The sequence below is a fragment of the Urocitellus parryii genome, chromosome 1 (genome assembly GCF_045843805.1).
Source record: "Urocitellus parryii isolate mUroPar1 chromosome 1, mUroPar1.hap1, whole genome shotgun sequence".
In the NCBI taxonomy this organism is placed as follows: Eukaryota; Metazoa; Chordata; class Mammalia; order Rodentia; family Sciuridae; genus Urocitellus; species Urocitellus parryii.
In genome coordinates, this window is record NC_135531.1 from 22,496,834 (window position 1) to 22,516,558 (window position 19,725).

At 39.8% G+C, this 19,725-nt stretch overlaps 1 protein-coding gene across 1 annotated transcript in view; it reads left to right on the top strand.

Annotated features, from left to right (window-relative positions):
- Adamts12 (ADAM metallopeptidase with thrombospondin type 1 motif 12) overlaps nucleotides 1–19,725 on the top strand; it is a 321,421-nt gene that overhangs the window by 261,539 nt on the left and 40,157 nt on the right. The window contains exon 18 of the mRNA XM_026390159.2: nucleotides 8,839–9,049. Within this exon, the coding sequence (XP_026245944.2) occupies nucleotides 8,839–9,049 (211 nt within the window). The remainder of the gene's footprint in view (nucleotides 1–8,838; nucleotides 9,050–19,725) is intronic.

Here is a 19,725-nt window from a genome sequence, read left to right on the forward strand (position 1 = left end):
CCAGCCAATATTTGTTGAGCATCTACTATTTCTCATGAGAGATGCAATGTGGTATAAACCAAATACTTTTTGCCAGTTTTTGAGCGCATACTTTATTCTTGGCCATGTGTTAGAAACATCTTTTGTATTCTCTTTATCTTTCACAACTACTCAGCTAACTATAATAATAGTTAATATAATAATAATAATAATAATGCCAATTTTCCAGAGGAAGAAACTTTTTCTTCCTCACTCAATAGCATAAAACCAGTAGAAGGCAGAGATTTGAACCCAGAGCTGTATGTCTCTAGAGTCTGTGCTGTCTGCTATACACAACAGGCCCCCTGAAGAGAGGCATGCACATCTCCCCTTATTGGGGCTGTGTTCTAGTGAGGCATGCACTGTGCTCAGGGAGGTGGGCACCAAAAGACCCGGATGCAGGTGCTTGCCTTCTATGCAGAGAGGAGAGGAAAGCAGGGATATCAACTATGCACATGAAAAGGCTGTGGGTTCAAAACCAGCTCCATGTTTAGGACAAGACAGGCATTGGCATATTATCATTCACTTGTTACTAAAACTTGGTTTCAGTATTTTCAGAATTCACTTCCCTTAATCATGGTTGTCTTTTCCTACCTCTACCCTCCCATCACTAGAACTTTCTAGTTGGTGGTAGCAGGATAAGGTACAGCTGGGGCACCAGAGGGAGCTACCTGTTGGAACAAGACTGCAGAGACTGGAGGACAGGAGATGAGCTGAAGCTAAATCCCATCCTAGAGGTAGACATAGAGGAGATAAAGAAATCCCTAAGTGACAAGGCTTAGCCCTGTGCCTTGGCAGTTGCCCCTCAATGCAATAGTGTGGTAGGCTGAAAAATGGCCCCAAGACACCCACATCCTAGTATTTGGAGCCTGTGTCACCTTATTAGGGAAAAGGATCTTTTCAGATGTGCTTAAGTTAAGGATCTTGAGATGTAGAGGGCCTCCTAGTTATCCAGGAGGGCCCTAAATGCCATCACAGGAGTTCTTTTGAGGTAGACAGACAGAAACTCAACAAACAGAGAGAGAGAGAAAAAAAAAAGGTGAAGTGAAGAGAGAGCTGGCCTTGAGGGTTGGAGTGATGCAGCCATGATCAAGTATGCAGTCAGCTATCACAAACTGGAGAGGCAAAGAAAAGTACTCCTCTGGGGAGTACGGCCCTGCCAACACCTGGATTCCAGCCTGGTAATACTGATTTTGGACAGCTGGACCCCAGGACTATAAGAGATTAAATTTCAGTTGTTTTAAGCCACCAAGTTTGTGGCAATTTGCTACAACAGCCACAGGGCACAAAGGCCACTTCATGCAAAGGTAATACAAAAGCAGGGGAAGAGCAGAGGAGATCCCACCACCGGGTCACAGATGCTCCAAAGCTCTTTTCTTGGGGGTGGGTAGCAAAGGATTTTTTTTAGAATGATACAAACATGTTTGGTTTTCAAGTGTTCCCTTATAAGCTGAGATGCTTCAGAAAATGAAAAATTCATATTTAATTTCTTGGGCATATGAACAAACTGTATAACATGAAGCTTACAGTCAAGAAGGCAAAACAAGATACACGTGCATTGGCAAGGTAAGACCTGTCAGGTACTTTCTCCAGGGCCCTGCCTCCTGCTGCTGATCACAGGATCTAGCCTTCCTTGAGCCTTTGTGGCTAACTGGCATCTCTTCATCTCTTGGTTTTAAGAGCAGCCCCTTAGAACAAGGTCAGTGATACCATTTTCTCCAGCTTCGCTTCTTAAGCTGAGCTCATGGATATAGCTTGTGGATCCAGAGCAAACTTTTGAAATAGACCATTTATGCAGACTCCTCTCATAAAATTAGTCATGACACCCAGGTAGTCAGAATGGAAGTGCTGATGGCCACACACGGGAGCCAGGCAACCGACAGCCACTGTGCAGTCCCAACCATGCCGAAATAGCATCCAGAGCCAAGTTTTCTTGGTGAGATGATGACTATTTCTCCACCTTCTGTCTTCTACATCATCATGCTGCAGGGAAGGAAAACAATTCATCCTGTTCCCCAGCCTCTGATGTCATGTTGGAAACATAATTTCCTCCAACTCCCTTCAAACAAGCTAGAGATTATACTTAAGGAAGAAGAGCAAAGAGGAAGCAATTTGACAAGTCTTTAAATCTTCACCATTTGGGAGCATTTTTTTGTTGTTGTTGTTTTGTTTTGCTATGATTTAAGTTCCTTTTCTTCTGTTTGCAGCTATTTCCCAATGTCTGAGTTTCTTTGAGGCTATTTTTGCACAAGATTAATGCCAGTGCCTCTGCTGGTGGTCATTAAGGATCAACAAAATTAGCAGATCAAGCCTGAATCAACTCAATTCACATCTCAAACTAAAGGCACAGCTTTCAGAAAGATATTAATGATCCCAGGGGTGTCTTTGGAACCCTGAAAGTTAAATATTTGCCCTTGTTTTTAATACCCAAGGTGTGTACACACACACAAACAGAGAGAGGCATCCATACATACTTACACATTTATATTTAAAATCAATGGTATCTGTGTTTAGAGGATTACTTGTCATCAGCCAGCTAAATTGTATTGAAATTCTATTTTTAAAATTTTTTATTTGTTTTAATTAGTTATACATGACAGTAGAATGCATTTATGCACTTTGATATATCATACAAAGATGAGATATAATTTCTTATTTTTCTGAGTGTACATGTTGCAGAATCATATTGGTCATATAATAACCTGTGTTTCACTTTTTATCTTTCCTATATTTATTTTGTTTTTATGCTGTATGCATATACTCATACTCCCGTCTCCGAATCCCTATTATTTTATTAATTTATCTGGACTAAAACTTTAAGCAGAGTATCAATTAGAAAGTCTGTGTCCTGCTTCTATTGTGTGGAACATTTTTGTTGAAAGGTGAGGCTGTCATGCTTGGTCAAAGATTTCAGTTCCTGAGAATGTTAATTAAACACAAAACATGCAGGCATGATTTCTAGAACTGTGTTCTGCAGTAAAATATGATAAGGTAAATAAAATTTCATGAAATGGCCAGATACAATGGTTAGTTTTCAGAAGTCCTTCTTATTTATGGCTGATTTCAGCTTCCCCAGGTATTTATGTAGTAACCAGGAGACAGAGGGTGAATATTACCCCACCCACCTGTGGTATATGAGGTGATGACTTTTCAAAGAAATTTGATGTCATGCCTTCGGGGTAAGGACTGAGAATAAATTAGCCATTTTTTTTAAATACACAATATTTTCTAAACCCTTTCCATACTCCATATTATTTAATCCTGCCAGCAAGCCTTATTGATAGATATTTTGCATTCAGTGTATCAATGAGGGAGCACACAAAGCCTTCACCAGTTTTCCAAAGTCATTTGGCTACCAGTGGTAGAGTCTGGATTGGATCCCAGATCCATCCATGCTGAGAAGCCACTGCTTATGTTACCATACCACGCTGCTGCCCAGGATCTCAGGATGAGCAAGGTTGAGAATGAACCCGCCACAAATTTATAATATTCCTCTCCCATTAAAACACAATGAAAATTTGTGAACAAGCCAGAAAATTTGGCCCCAGAACTAAGCCATGCATGTAAATTCACAAAGAGATTAGATAAAAGAAATAAAATTAATTTGCTTTTTAAAGAATAAATAATAAATGAAGGTCGCTCTGTTAATAGTATTTATTTTTACAAACTTAGCCTAGCAGTTCGTTTCCTTGGATACAAATTTCAAGTGGCAACATCTTCCTCTGACACCTGATTTCCATGGTATCTGAAAAGCTCATATTTACCACTCAGAGCTGTCACTCCTCCTCCCCAGAGATTTCATGGACAAGGCTTTTTTTGTTTCTCACTTTTCTTATAATTCTTATTTATTTATTTATTTATTTTTAATTTTTTTTTAATACACGACGGCGGAATGTATTATAATTCTTATCACACATATAGAGCACAATTTTTCATACCTTTGTATAAAGTGTATTCATGCCGATTCATTCTTTATACATGTACTTGTTTTTTTGCATTATAATTCTTATTACACATACATACCACAATTTTTCATATCTCTGTTTGTATATAAAGTAGGTTGAGACCCAATTCGTGTCTTTATACATGTACTTTGGATAATGATGTCCATCACATTCCACCATTCTTGCTAATCCCCTGCCTCCTCACTTGCCCTCCCTCCCCTCTTCCCTATTTAGAATTCTCGTTTTTACATTCAGTTTCAACATACTATGTTGTTCCCCAAAGGAATTTTCAAGACAGATTTTTAAAAAAGATTTAATAAAAGCTTTTGATTATCTAAACCTAAGAAATATGCACCCTGCTGCCAATGGTTTTCAGGACAAAAGCCTTGCATAGCCTGTTCCAGGATAGAGAAGCCTATCAAGAAAGAAATTCTTTGGAATTAAAGTGTATCTGACTGCAGAAAGAGGTCATTTGAGTCTCTTCTCCCTATTGACTTCTCTCTGAACTTTGGTTTTCAGCAAAGCAAACCTCCGAAATTCTACAGCTGTGGTAGCATCCAGCGTTTCCAAAGTGTTCAATAAACATCTGATAGCAATTCATCCAACTCTGGCAGCTGCATGTAGCTTTCAATGTACTAAAGAATGGCACATGATTTAAGTCAAGCTCAGCACTGTTGCTAGTTTGGCCTAGATTATTCCTTTTGTTGGAGGGCTGTCTTGTATATTATAGGCGGCTTGGCAGCACCTCTGGCCTCTACCCACCGGATGTCAATAGCACCCCACCCTCATTTGTGACCATGAAAAATGTCTTCAGACATTCCACTCCTGGGGAGGGAGTATGGGACTCTCCACTAGTTGAGAACTTCTGATCTAAATAAATGAACAGGATCACTGAGACCAGGGAACGCCCACAAAAGAGAAGGGAGGGCTGACATGGCATGTGTTAGGGACAAGAAAGCTAGGGCAAATGAGGTTGGAGGAGCAGGATGTTGTCAGAAAATGAAGACAAGCTGTGCAGGGGTGAGGAGGGGAGGGTGCTTATTATAGGAATGGTGGTTTTGTTGGAATTTAGAATGTTCATTAATTGGATGTTGAAGTGTAAATGCTATTAGAAAAAATAGTACAAAAAAGATGACAATTACTAAAGGTTTCTTTTTTTTAAGAAAATTACTTTCTGAGTAAGAATATGACAAATTCAAACTTGGCCTTTCAATTATCTGAGTAATGAAGGTTAGAGTGAAGTGACCTGATTCTCTGGCAGTCTGAACTACCAAGCCAGCACTGCCATGGGAATGGGTAGAAGGGGTAGATAAGAGAGAGGGTCAGAGGTTCTCCACCCCAGCCCTCCTACTTCATCTTGGGAGGAACTCAATCCGAAGTGAACTTTCCCAAGACAACTTCAAGTTCTTCAAGGGTCTCTCTCTCTCTCTCTCTCTCTCTCTCTCTCTCTCACACACACACGCGCGCGCGTGCACACACACGCACACATGCACAGATACACATTTCTATGTTATTCATAACTCATTATAAAACGACAGAGTCTATTCTTTGGAGAAATATAAATTAGAGACAAACAGCTAAATCCCTTTATTTGGTACCGAAACAACAGTGGTTTCTAACCCTGACTTCAAATAAGTCATCAGGAAACTCTAAGAAAGCACCAATGCCCTGCCTCAAGAGATTCTGAATCTTCAATCATTCCTGGACATGACTTTTTAAAGCTGACCACAGATTGATACACTGAGAATCAGTGGTAGAGTACCAGTTCTTAGGACTTTTACATGATAATTGGGAAGAGTTCAACTTGTGTTCAGTGGATAAAGAACAATATAGTCAATGTCTGATCATTTGTCCAGTTGTGTTGGATATTATTAAAGAAAAAATTATTCAATGATACTTGGTAAAAATATAGTAAGAAAACTTATTTGGGACCATTGTGGTAGGTATAGGGATTTTGCAGTGGGAAAGAGACTGGCCTGAACAGGGACATGGACAGACAGGAACCACAAGGTGCAGGGTGGGGATCAGTGGAAGGGAAAATATTCAGAAAAAAAATCAGGGATAAGAAGGGATTTGGGCTAAAATGACCTAATAATTCTTACCAAAAATAAATCAGAGTGATCAGATATTTCTGTAATGGTGAAGGATGAGGAGCCCAATCAGATATGATAGGTGATCAGATATCTAGAGGGGAAGGTTCTTATGAAACTGATTCAGCAGGGTTCTCTGCTAAAAGTGGGTTTTTAACAAAATAATACACATATTGGGCCTAGGAGAGAATCCAGAAGCCTGACTAGTTTAGTCAAGAAGAGATTCTTTGTCAGTACCATTGGCATTCTGGTTAGAGAAAGATGAATGGCAAAAACAGAAAAGTCAGGTTAGTTTGCTGTTAATTCCGTGTTGACTAAACCAGAAGGGTTGTCTTGTTAAGGGAGAATAAACATTTCTGCTGGGTATTTTGTCCCTGAATTCTTTGCATATTTCAACAATTGCTGAGTACTTTAACCATATATGTTCTATAGATATAAATATAAAATCTCCCATAAACATAAAAATACAATTTTGTTCTTAATCTCCTAGAAGAGGTGGGGCTATGGCAGAGATCAAGAAGAATGAGATAGACAATAGACAGCAACTTGACAATGGCTCCTGAGACCTGGGCCTGGAAGACCTTTGCAGGAAAAAAAAAAAAAAAAAAAAAAAAGGAGGTGGTTTTCACTTTAAACCACTGATGAGCTGGTTTTTTTTTTTTTTTTTTTTTTTTTGTTTTTTTTTTTTGGTTTTTTGTATTGTTTTGTTTTGTTTTTGTACCAAGGATTGAACCGAGAGGCACTAAAGCACTGAATCACTTTTTATTTTTCACTTTGAGACAGGACCTGACAAACCATCTTAATGTGGTTTGGGCTACTATAAGTTATAACAGAATACCAGTAGACTGAGTAACTTACAAAGCACAGAAATTTATTTCTCACAATTCTACAGACTGGAAGCTCACGACCAAGGCATCAGCATTTGAGCTGGTGAGAGCCTTCTTGTTCTTGCCTCACATGGTAGAAGGCAGAAGGGCAAGACAGGACAAGCATTGTGTCTTCACATACCAGAAAAGCAAAAAAGCAAACCTTTTTCCCAAAGTCGACAGAGGCATTAATCCATTCCTAAACACTTCCATTAGGCCCCACCTCCCAACACTGTTGCATTGGGGATTAAGTTTTCAACACATGGATTTGGGGAGACATATTCATATGCACATGCAAAATGTCCTGTAGGGGACTTTTGGAGGAGTTCCGGGGAGAGAAGCAAGAACATCCATTATCATTTTGTGATGACACAGCTGAAATCTCTATAGCAAGTAATTAGATAAATTGGGTTTTCAGTCAGTTCAGATTAAGAGCTTTCCAGAATGACATTTTAAATATTCAGTAGTGTGCCTGGCCTCCCTTGGAAATGTCAGAGGTAAGACAAAATAATTAGGTTAATACAGTGGGCATTTATTTACTTCACATCATACTTCCCTAGTAGCTCTTTATCCACATAAGACAACTAAATATTAAATCTCAAAGGATAAATAAGAAATCTTAATTACTTATTAGCTAAAGACTATAATAAAATCAATCGATTTTAACTTTCTTAAATTGTTTTTAACTTGAGACTAAAAGTATGAGAATCAAAAAAAGTCTCCCCCAATCAATCGAATATTTAGCAAACAAAAATAATAGTACAAAATTTTATCTTCTTCTGAATTAACAAAATTCAATACTATCTCAAGGTCAGGAATGAAAGATTTCTCACCATGTGCTTTTTTCCCAGGAAAAATAGAAATATCCCACTTCATTACATATGAAGGTATGAAGAACCAGGCTGCCCATGGAAACAATGGTGGACCCAGACTACACTTGTTCTGTCTTCATCACTGGGAAAAGTTCTCACAATGATAGAGAAGGGAAAACAGAGAGGGCCCCCAGGAGAACTGCCTGCCATTTTCAAAAGCACTTCATGTGACCAGTGGGCCCATATCCAGGAATCATGAGTCTATTCCCTCATAGAGAATGCACACGCACGCACACACACACACACACACACACACACACAGGCTTGTTTGTCCTCAGGGAATCCAGCATATTAATTAATTTAGTCAACAGTTGAACTTGTTAACTATTGAACTTGTTAAGAACAGCTGACCTGTAAGAAATTATCTCACTTAAGTTTCTTCCTTTTCTACTCCTTTCTTCTCAAAGGGACCAATGAAAATATGGACAAGTAGATTACAGGAGGTGGAGGGCAAAAATGAAGGCAATGTCCCTGACTGACCATTTCCTAAATAAACAAGAATTGGTGTATATGTACCTGCCTCCTATTCAAATAGAAAAGTATTCAATTAAGAACCTGGAGACTAATTGGAATTTTTAATACCACAGTAAAATTATCAATAAATTATTACAAATGATGGGAGTTCTTATAATGCCAGGTTCTGTACTATACTACTTTGCATGAATTGGTATTTCATTTAATCCACATCACTCATTTAAAGTTGATATTATCACGCTTTTTTAACAGATGAGGAAGTCAGGTTTCAATTTGTTTGAAGTTGCACAGCAACTTCAGTTTTCTGGACTGAAAAGAAAGGACTTTTTTTTTTTTTTCATTCAAAAACATGCTATTTAACAAATACTTATGCCCAGTGTTCTGCTGGGCTCTGGGGCTACGCTTGAACAAATCACCTGGCTCTGTCTGCAGAACACCTCCTGGCAGACTGAAGTAATTCTAAGAACTTCTCAGTCCTGTAATCTCTGATTCTCATCTGCTTTCTCTTTCTAATGGTTAAATGGATGTACAGGTACGTCTGATGATCTTCCCAAGTGTTCATATCTGCCTGCAGGTGGTGGGCAGGAGAATGGGAAGCATGTTCCACAACATGTGGGCCCTATGGAGAGAAGAAGCGTACAGTGTTGTGCATTCAGACCATGGGCTCTGATGAGCAAGCTCTCCCAGCTACAGACTGCCAGCATCTGCTGAAGCCCAAGGCCGTCATTTCCTGTAACAGAGATATCCTGTGTCCATCGGATTGGACAGTGGGCAACTGGAGTGAGGTGAGTTCAGGGGTTAAGAGGGAAATTGACATTATTCATGCTTCATCAGCCTCCCACCCATTCCTCCCCATTCACCAAATCCAAAGTGACTCAAGGTTAAATTGCATAGTAGACACCATCCATCACCTCTGGCCTGTTTACTCCAGTTCCCACCACCCAGTTTTTTAGGATCTTTCTCTTTCTTGTCCATGGTCAACTAACCACCACAGATGAAGTAGATACCACTAGTATAGGCTCATGACAGCTAATTATAAATTGTCAGGATTTTTGCTGGTTAAATCACTGGTAATAAACCAAGGTTCTCCCATATCACCCCAAGAGCCAATTTGTTAAACATTTGCCAGTAAATCATTGTAGTTAACTAAAACCAAAGGAGTATTGCTGTAATGATGAGGAATATACTTGACACTCAGAGAAAGTCGTTCAAATCTATATCTATTCAACATGTGTTCGGGACATCTATTATTAGCCACATAAATTCAAATAAGCATTGCATTGTCCCCAAATTAAGTTGATCTAATTCTTTGAGTGTAAGTAGAAGTCAGAGTGCTAGAAGTTTATGAGAAAATCCCAAGTTTTAATCTCCTGGGAGTCATTATAGAGCCCGGTTCTGTTGGGCCTCATCGTGCCCCAGAGTGATTAGGGGAAGTGCTATTCTTTCCCCATGACACCTGGAGTCTGCAGGGTCTTCATCTTCGCTTGCCTATGTGCATTTCAGTCAATGGCCCAAGGAATGAAATGACTAGGAATAAATGATCTCCGAAAATCAATAGGCGTGCAAGTTGAGATGCGTGCTGACTCCATCTCATGAGTTTCCTTGAGAAACCATAAGCTTCCCATAAGAACACAGGCAGGAAAGCCTCTGAGGACTTAACTTCAGAGGAAATGGAAAATATTTGATCCAGGGGACTGCCACAGAAAGTCAAAACTAACTCTTTTGAGAAAGTGAGCAGTGTGATCAAATGGGATCAAATTTCTGTGTTTAAAATGATATTTGAAGCTGAATGCGGTGGCACCTGCCTGTAATCCCAGCAGCTCGGGAGGCCGAGACAGGAGGATCGGGAATTCAAAGCCAGTCTCAGCAACGGTGAGGTGCTAAACAACTCAATGAGACCCTGTCTCTAATAAAATACAAAATTGGGCTGGTATATCACTCAGTGGTTGAACGCCCCTGAGTTCAAAACCTGGTACCCACCCCCCCAAAAAATTGATATTTGAGGGGCTAGGGCTGTTGCTCAGAGGTAACACACTTGCTTGGCATGTGGGAGGCACCAGGTTCAATTCTCAGCACTGCATATAAATAAATTTTTTTTTAAAAAAAGGGTCTATTAACAACTAAAAATATATTTTTAAAAAATTATATTTAATTATAAACTAAGGAAATCATTTTTCATCTATAGCTTATTAAGGTGTTCTGAAAGTATTATCTAAAGAATTTCTGAAATTTTTGTAGTAAAGTTGCCCTCTCTTGTTTAAATGCAGAGCACTCATTTCAGTACATCAGCTTTAATAACCTTCTTCACAAAACTATCTTTGGTTAACTCATGGTCAATGTTTAGGTTTATTTAGCTTCTAATTCTCTGCAGGATGCACTATTGGGCATCTAGGTAAAAAAATGAAAAATGGAAATCATGGTTCCTAGATTGTAAGATCTTCTGTCAAAGGAAAGCTATCACACCACAAAGAAGGAAGGAAGGAAGGAAGGAAGGAAGGAAGGAAGGAAGGAAGGAAGGAAGGGGAGGGAAAATATACCACTACCACAGGTGCACTGTGGGTCTGTGCAGGTATACATGTGCACACATCAGTGATAAACCAGAACTTTCTCCTTGCTATTCTTGGGAGGTAATAATCATAGCATGAGGCTTGCCTGGCCTGTTCATCTGCTGCCACCCTAGATTGCTGTAAATTACAGTGTTGTCAAAATAAGGCTGAATGGGGTATTGTGACTGGTCCATTAAATCTGTTTACCAAAAACGTGTTGGCTGCATCCAAAACAGTTAATAATTCTTGTCATGTAGAATTTACTAATTGCCAGAATCTTAATGCTTTCTCAAAGGTCTGTAATTACAGATTTGGCTGAGAAGTTCTTCTTATTATGTTCACATGTATACACAGCATAATAACCTGTCTTCCCTGGAGAACAAGGGACAAAAAAGTTGGTATGATGTGACGAGTTCTTGTCTCTGTGGATTCCAAATCGCAGGCATTGCATAGTCATTTGACAGCACACATGGAATCTCTAGTTTCTAGCTTGCACTCAACAAAGCTGAGCAGAAAGCCTAAGCCAGTGCCTTCATTCAGGAGATGTTATTAGAAATGCTTTTAGTAAATCAACATCAAAAGATTCACCAAATGGGTGTTCCTTTCTTCCCTATACACTGAGCTTCTCTCTAATGGGCTTTGCTAGAATATAATGAAATATCTTTTTATTGCAACTATACCCAGATACTTTTTAAAAAAATATTTATTTTTGAGTTGTAGATGGATGCAATAACTTTACTTTATTTCTTTCTATGTGGTGCTGAGGATCAAACCTAGGGCCTTGCACATCCAAGGCGAGTGCTCTACCACTGAGCCACAACCCCAGTGCCCCCAGATACATTTTGTAAAAGAAATGACAGAGTGATTCTTGATATAAAGTATTATTTGAATTTTGTCTTGATACCAACATTATTTGAAGTAGGGGAGTACTCCAACTATACATACTCAGTTTGTCTGCACTGGGTCATTGGATCACCCTGCCTGAGCCTAAAGCTCTAAGGTAACTGAGCCAAAGACCCAAGAGCTGAGATACTCCTAGATTCCCATACAATGGTCCCCCCTGGCCAACCAGGAGGGGAAGAAGAAGGAAAGGCAAGTTTATCAGCTATCTCCCTATCAAGGTATCTCCACCAACCCAAGGAATGAGAGGAGGATGGGCTCAGCCATGCCAGGCCGACACTCAACCCTAGCCCAACAGGGATTAGAAGGGGGTATTTTCTCTCCTGCTGCCCCCAGGAAGGGGCTTACTGCCCCAGTGACCAGCTCTCTCTCTCTCTCTCTCTCTCTCTCTCTCTCTCTCTCTCTCTCTCTCTCTCACACACACACACACACACACACACACACACACACACACACACCCCTAAGCTCATGCTCTAGACATCCATCCACATTCTCAAATTTTACCAAGAATCTGCTTTTGACCAACTTACTTTGGGGGTTCAGAGGGTAAAGAAGAGAAACTCTGTTTATTTTAAACAAAAACAAGGCATTAGAGTTTCTGGAGTTTCCATTTTTCCTAGGTGTATCACTTTAGTAGCATGTCTTGCGAGAAGCAGCTGATGCAGTAGTGAAGGGCATAACCCCTAGAACATGGCTCCTGGGTTCAAATGCTGGCTTTGCCACTTATTAAAAGTGAAAGTTTAATCTGTCGTTCATTGACTTTAGTTTTCATCAGCTTGTTTTGCCCCACTTCCCTACATGTTTATTTGGCCTGTTTCTTCCACTGGTTGGCAGGCAGCCATGGGTGCAATTTGGTTTGATTTGATTTGGATACGCATGTGGCATGCCTTCAGAAGTCAGGCTGAGTGTGATTGTTTATACACAGCTACTCTTTCCAAAAGTGTTTCAGGCAGTGTGCAGTGAAAGGGGTCTAGACATTGAGGTGGTGAAATAGAAGTCATTGTCATGGCTGAGAGCAGAGATCAAGATCTAAACATGAGGATAATAAGGTAACTATGATTAATCTTCAGTTTAATCCAGTGCATCGAGGCCACAGGGCAGCACTGTGGGTTCTATAATTGTTTCTATCCGAGAGATGGAAGGGTACCTCTTCTTCCAGAGATACCTCAGTGTAATAAATTGCCAAAGTATGTGAGGTTTTCAATAATGGCTCCAATAATAAAATTAGAAAATGGTTCAGTCATATTATTTGTAAAACACTATGTTAGGTGGATGATGGATGGATGGGTAACTAATAAAGGCACTGTGTCGTTGATAATTGCAGCTGACTTTGTGTATCCTAGCAGGCAGAAAAGTGGACGGAGATCCCAGAGAACCATCCAGGTTCTAATCTTGTACTTCATAAACTCACATCCAGTCTCAGGAAAATTATTTCACCTTACAGGGCCTCAGTTTCTCAACAAAGCCATCATGTTACTTCATGTTACTTCTCCTATCAGATAGATGAACAAACTTAATAGTCATTTTTCTGGGTTTTCTAGCCCTGGCAATCTTTAACTGTGTGGCCTCAAGCTAGCGTTAACCCCCTCTCAGCCTTTCCTCATCTATAAAGAGAGGGTTATTATAAAACTTGAACAAAATAACCCATGTAAGCACTTGGTATAGTACCTGACAGATAGTAAGTGTTCACTAAATGATGACTTTACTATCAGACAAGTGAACAAGGGCCAACTTTCCATGCTACTTTGATTTTGCAAGCCTTGCCCATCAATGGCATCCAAACATACTGAAGGGATTAATCTGTGGTCCCTTGATTTTCCACCTACTCCTTTCTTTGCTCAGGGGTATTTTATTCATAAAACACTATCTGCACAGTGCATAGGCATGTCAGTTTTTTCAAGGGCCAACACAAATACCTGAGACCTGAAAAAAAAAAAAAACTAATGCATTACTTTTGTTAAAACAAAGGGACACTGAAAACTCAGCAATCAATATTTAATTACGTATTTATTTAAAATATTTATCAGACAATTATTTTGTATATTAAACTTTTTGAATGTTAATATATTTATGTTAATTTTGCTTACTGTGACCCAAATACCTGATAAGAACAAATTAGAGGAGAAAAGATTGATTTTGGCTTCTTAAGGTTTCAGTGCACAGTAAGCCAGCTCCATTTCTCAGAGCCTGCCAAGAGGCAGAGAATCATGGCAGATGGGCATGCCAGAAGATAGCTGCTCAACTCATAGCAGCTGGAAAGAAGGAGGGAGGTGGCAGCAGAATATGGACTCTTCCAGTTCCATGCTGGAACTTCTTCCTCTAACTGTTCCCACCTCCCAGTAGTACATCCAGCTACAAGTGGATTCATCCATTGATGAGTTCAGAGCCCTCATGATTGAATCATTGCTTCGAAGCCCCACCCCTGAACCTTGCTTCATTTAGGGACCATGCTTTTAATGCTCGAGCTTTTGGGGGATATTCAAGATCCAAACCATAACAGCATTTAATCCTTACAACAGTGTTATCATCCCTGCTTCACAGGCAAAGAAACTGAGACATAAAGAGTTTGGAAACTTGCCCAAGGTCACCTAGCTGCTAAGTAGTAGAGCCAGGATTTGAATACAGCAACAAAGTTTCTATTCTGAGCACTCTGCCACACTGCATCTCAAATGCCTGCAAAATACAACAATATGACAGCTCTTAATATTCATAGGAAATGTATTATGTTTGTAAATAATTTGTAAACCATCTTTTCTCACTTTGCTGGAATTCCAAACTGTCCCTAATGATTGCTGTGATATCAAAGTCTCTCCCCCCAAAAAAAGTGAGTTACCCTCAACAAATAATTTCAAAAACAAAAATAAAAGAAAACCTACCAACTTTTTTTTACAGCAAAATATGATATTTTACTTGAGACTACAGATGTACTTGAATAGATTGGATGGGACACGTGGTAGATCCTCCACAAGTGGACATGATCAGGATCTGGGAAGATCTTTAATCTGCCTTTCTGGTGCCTGACAAAAACACATAAACAAGTGAACAAAGCAATCAGCTAATCAAATTTCTAAGAATTTATTAGTGAAAGCTGTTCACAAAGGTATTAGGGTAGAGGGTGACTAAAGAGACTAAATGCCCTCTAATACTCCCGTTTCAGTGAAGATACCAGGCACTGTGTGGGTCTGGACCCTGGTGATCTGACCTTGATTGGCCTGTGTTTGGCATGGGATGTCTGTAAGAGCCAGCATCTTCCAGACATCAGCAGCCTGTGCTCTGCCAGGGCTCCTGGAGAACAGATGTGGAAGATAATCTTGTTTGAAGAAACTGCTCAGAGAAAACCAGTTGGGCGCCATGTTGACTCTCTTCACCAAGTCTGATTTTTTTTTTCAATTATCTAGAATACTGAACTAGATTACCCCAGAGCTGCCCTAACAAAGTACCACTGAAACTATGTGGCTTAAACAACAGAAATTTCTTATCTCACAGTTCCCAATGCTGGAAATCCTAGATCAAATCCTCAGCAGGGTGACTTCCTTCTGAAAACTGTGAGGAGGAATCATTATTTCATGCCCTTCCCCTGGTGTCTGGTGGATTTCTGGAATCTTTGTGTTCTTTAGCTTGCAAATGCATAACCAAAACCCTCATCTTCATCTACACATGATATTCTCCCTACATATATGTCTCTGATTTCAAATTTCCCCCTTTTTTTGTTTTAGTTTTTGGCACTGAGGATTGAACCCAGGGGCACTTTACCACTGAGCTACATACCCAGCCATTTTTATTTTTGGCTTTGAGACAGGGTCTCACTAAGTTGCTCAGGGCCTCACTAAATTGCTAGGATTAGCTTTGAACTTGTGATCCTCCTGCCTTAGCCTCCAGAGTTGCTGAGAGTCACAGGCCTATACCACCATGCCTGAATAATTTTTCCTTTTTCTAGGAATACCAGTCACACTGGATTAGAGCCCACCTTAACAACATCATTTTAACTTGATTTCCTCTAAAAGTCCTATCCAAATAAACTCACGTTCTGAGGTAGGCATTATAAGCCCTCACATATCTTTTTATGGGAGGAGGAGTACACAACTGAACTCATAACAAGCATTAATTTTAAAGCAGGTTTTAGAATGAGATCTAATCATTATTTATAAATTCCTAACACTATACATTAAATGTTTTTATGCCTGAGTATTATCTCTTTCTATGCTTAGCCATTTAGCCAAAATCCTCTGATATACTCCATGTTTTTTAAATAAACTCACCCTGAGCACCACAGTTCTGGGCCCATTATGAGTCCTCCCCTTCCATTATGAGTCTTCCCCTTCCCTTCCCTGCAGTGCACCTCAGGTGGGTGGAGTTGACCAATTTAGCAGCAGACCTCTTCCTCAGCAGGCTTCCCCCAGAGGCCTTCATCCAGGATTGATGGCTGGGGAGGGCAAGACAACTCCCAGAGAGGGAGTGAACAGATTGACAAGCTACTTGCCTGGTTTAGGGTTCAAAATTTTAAGGTAAGAGCATATGATAATCATAGCTGAAATTGGTTTGGAGAATTCTGAAACTACAAATTGAGATGGGTTCCAAAGGTGGTGTTGTTGTGTACTGCATTTATCTCATCCAAAGGGCTTGACAGCTCCTAAGGAGATAAACACAGTGGAAGATGTACTGAAGAAGCGTGAGGCTGAATACAAAGCATCACTGATTTTTCAGTGATTTTTCAGGCAAGCCAGTGCTTAGTTCCGGTGTCCCTGGGAGATAGCACTGTAATGCTGGGGCACAACATGACACAGTGCTGAGAATGGCATCCATGGGCTGGGAAGATTCAATATCTCCCGGGTAAGGAAATAGGGGTGTCAGAGAACATACAGACTCCTCCCAGACCCAGATCTCCATTAATGAAGTTTTGAACTGCCATTGGGAAATTGTGCCAATGGATGCAGGGTATCTGCCTTTTTTAAGAGAACCCAAAAATCCGGGGCTTTTTAAAATATGAAATTACTAGTTTTCAAAATTTTGGTCACTAATTCAGTTTTTGTCCTTTTTTGTGTGTGTGTGTGTAGTTTTAAGATTCAACAAGCCAAAGAATACATGTTTATAAGCCAAATTTAGTCCTTAGGCTGCCACTTTGGAACTCCTGTTAACTTGTACCAAAATTTAATGCATTTCAACTGAACAGCCAGCTAGATAGCTATTAGTAATTTCTGCTTTGTTCTTTGGGGTTCAACAGAGTCACACACTTAATAATATTGTTTAGCTCTTGAAATCTGCAGGTTAAAAGACCACATGCCCATCAGTTAGCCTGAGAAATATGAATCAAAAATAAATAAATAAATCCAGCAATAAGCCAGAGGGGAACATGGGTCTCCACAGTGTCTATACACATGTGCCTGACCTTACTTCACCACCCAACAGGAAGTTCTGTGTGCCATGTTCTAAAAGAACAATAGAGATTGAGAACCTTCAACCTCTTTGCTATTAGCATCCCTGTTGTTATCAGCATCATTATTATAGCAGCTACAATAATAGTTTCCAGTTACCAATCATCTTGTAGAAATCATGTACAGTTTTCAGACCATCCTTTCAGCAGCCTTGAAAGGTGGGCACTAATTTCTCTCAATTTCCAGATGAAGATACTGAGACTTTGTTTTAGTTCACCCTTGCTTTGCTGTGACCTAAAGTCCAACAAAAGCAAAGTAAAGGAAGAAAAGTGTACTTTAGCTCTGTTTCAGAGGTCTCAGTCCACAGATGGCTGATTGCATAGCTCTGAGCCCAAGGAGGCAGAACATCATAGTGGAAGGGAATGGTGGAATAAAACAGCTCAAGTCACAGCAACAAGGAAACAGAGAGCTCTCCACTCACCAGGGACAAAATATAAACCCCAAGGGCACACCCCCAGTGAACTGCTTCCTCTAACCTCACCCTGCCTTCCACCCAGCTAATCTATAATAGTGGATTAATCCATTAATTTTTAAGTTAAAGCTCTTATAATCATTTTGTCTGTGAATATTCTTACATTGTCTCACATAAGAGCTTTTTTGGGAGACACCACATATCTAAACCATAACAAGCATTAGGGAATTTAAGCTATTTTTCACTAGTTTTCCAGTTCTTTTTTTTTCCCCTATAGTTCAAGGTAAGAACAGAGGAAACATATTTTTCTAAATGCTTGTGAAGAGTATACTAAATTCTCACATCCCTAGAGGGTCATTTAAATATTTCAAATTAAAACAATTCATTCCACAAAGGAAAAAAAGGGGGGGGATGGGGGTTGAACAAAGGGAGCAAAAGAAGAGAAAGAAAAGAGAAATCAAAAGAGTTTCCTATTATGTTGCTATCTACTCAAATAACTTCTTGGAAAGAAAAACTGTAAGAGGGGTCGCCAGGTGCTTAAGGACAAGTGACATTAACCAGGTTCCCATTCATGAGAAAGCTGTCTCCAAACCAAGCTGCCTGAGGCAACTAGCATGGAAATGTGTTCAGACAGACACTGAAGATTTTTGGTTGGACTGGTAAATTTTTATAGAGTGGAAATTTGAAAATCCAAGGGGTTCTGATTAGAATATAATAAGAGGAGAAAGACTTGCGGTGATTAAACTGGACGGAGCATAAAGAACTTGAAACACAAGAGTGGAAAAATTGTGGCAAAACTGGAAAATAAACATTTCCAGCCTCACTTTCCAGCTCCAAGTAAATCATGGAAAGTGCTGGAAGATAAATATCCTCACTGGTGGGCTCCCAGGTCTTTGTTTGGTAACCTCAACTTTGGTCCTAAAAAAAAAAAAAATCAGTATGCACTCCTGCTCATAAAGCACAGTTCCCACCAAAGAGTCCTGAGAAGGCAGTCTTAGAGCAGGGTGTCTGCAGGTTTGTTGGTATTTTCAAGTCACTGCTTTGCTGGTTGAGCCCTGATCTGCAGTTGGCCTCTCCCTCAGCTGTCCATTCTGTGCTCAGAGCCATCTCCTGCTTTTCAAAGGCGTTGATTTCACAAGAGTTGTTATATATCAGTGAATGATTATGCTCCATTAAAACAAAATAAAGATGGAGCTTCCTACATTGATATAATTTTCCTATATAGAGGAAATTGAAAATAGAACTTTAGAAGGCAAGGAACTTAAGCTAAAAATAATGCATAAGCTCATGAGTAAGAATTTTCCCATTCCTGTTATTGTTTTCCCCCAAGGCCAAATGATCACTTAATAAATATATACAAAGTAATCAGGTGTCTTAAGAACTATCCTGGAATGCAGTTATGAATAAGAAATAGTTCCTGCCTTTGAGTTACTTTCCAGAAGTCAGAAGTTTGGTCAAGTCAATGAGCTAACTCCACGGATAGCTGCTTGTTCAGAGTGTCTCACTAGGTTTTGGCAGGAAAGAGAGGATGTAGGATGAACCTGATTTTTACTTACTCTGAGACTGACTTGCAACCTTTCAAAGCAAGTTGCTGGACTTTTCTCTTGTGGGACCTGGAATCATCATTCTTCTCTTGTAAACCTCACAGGAATATCACAAGTACCTCATAGAATAATAGCTATGTAGTCCTTTGAAATCCTTTGAGTGTTATGCAGTCCCATCCTTAATAAACCTTTTTGAGGTCAGGGATACAAGGCAAATGTAAAATGGTCAGCAAAGGCCTGAAAGTGGTCCATGCTTAAATGCCAACTTTTTGGTGGTTGTCTTAAAATGCCACTGAAAAGGAAATGGAGTGGTCAGGCAGAGTATGGATACCTAAATGTTGGTGTTATGTAGTAACTATATACAACTTATGGCTGCTGAGATTGATAAAGTAAACATTTGTTTTTTATCCTGTATTCTGAGGAAGGAATGTCTTGTCAGGATTCCCCAAAAAACAATCATCTAGCTACTTGTGTTTGGCATGCCCTACAGAAGCTGGGGGAAACACTGGGGAAGTAATATGCCTCCACCCCAGTGTGTACATTAGCAGCACACTAAGGGATCGACCCAACTCTTCGGGAATGGATATATCCTGCCTTTGATTAACTACTCGTCTTTAAATTCCACAA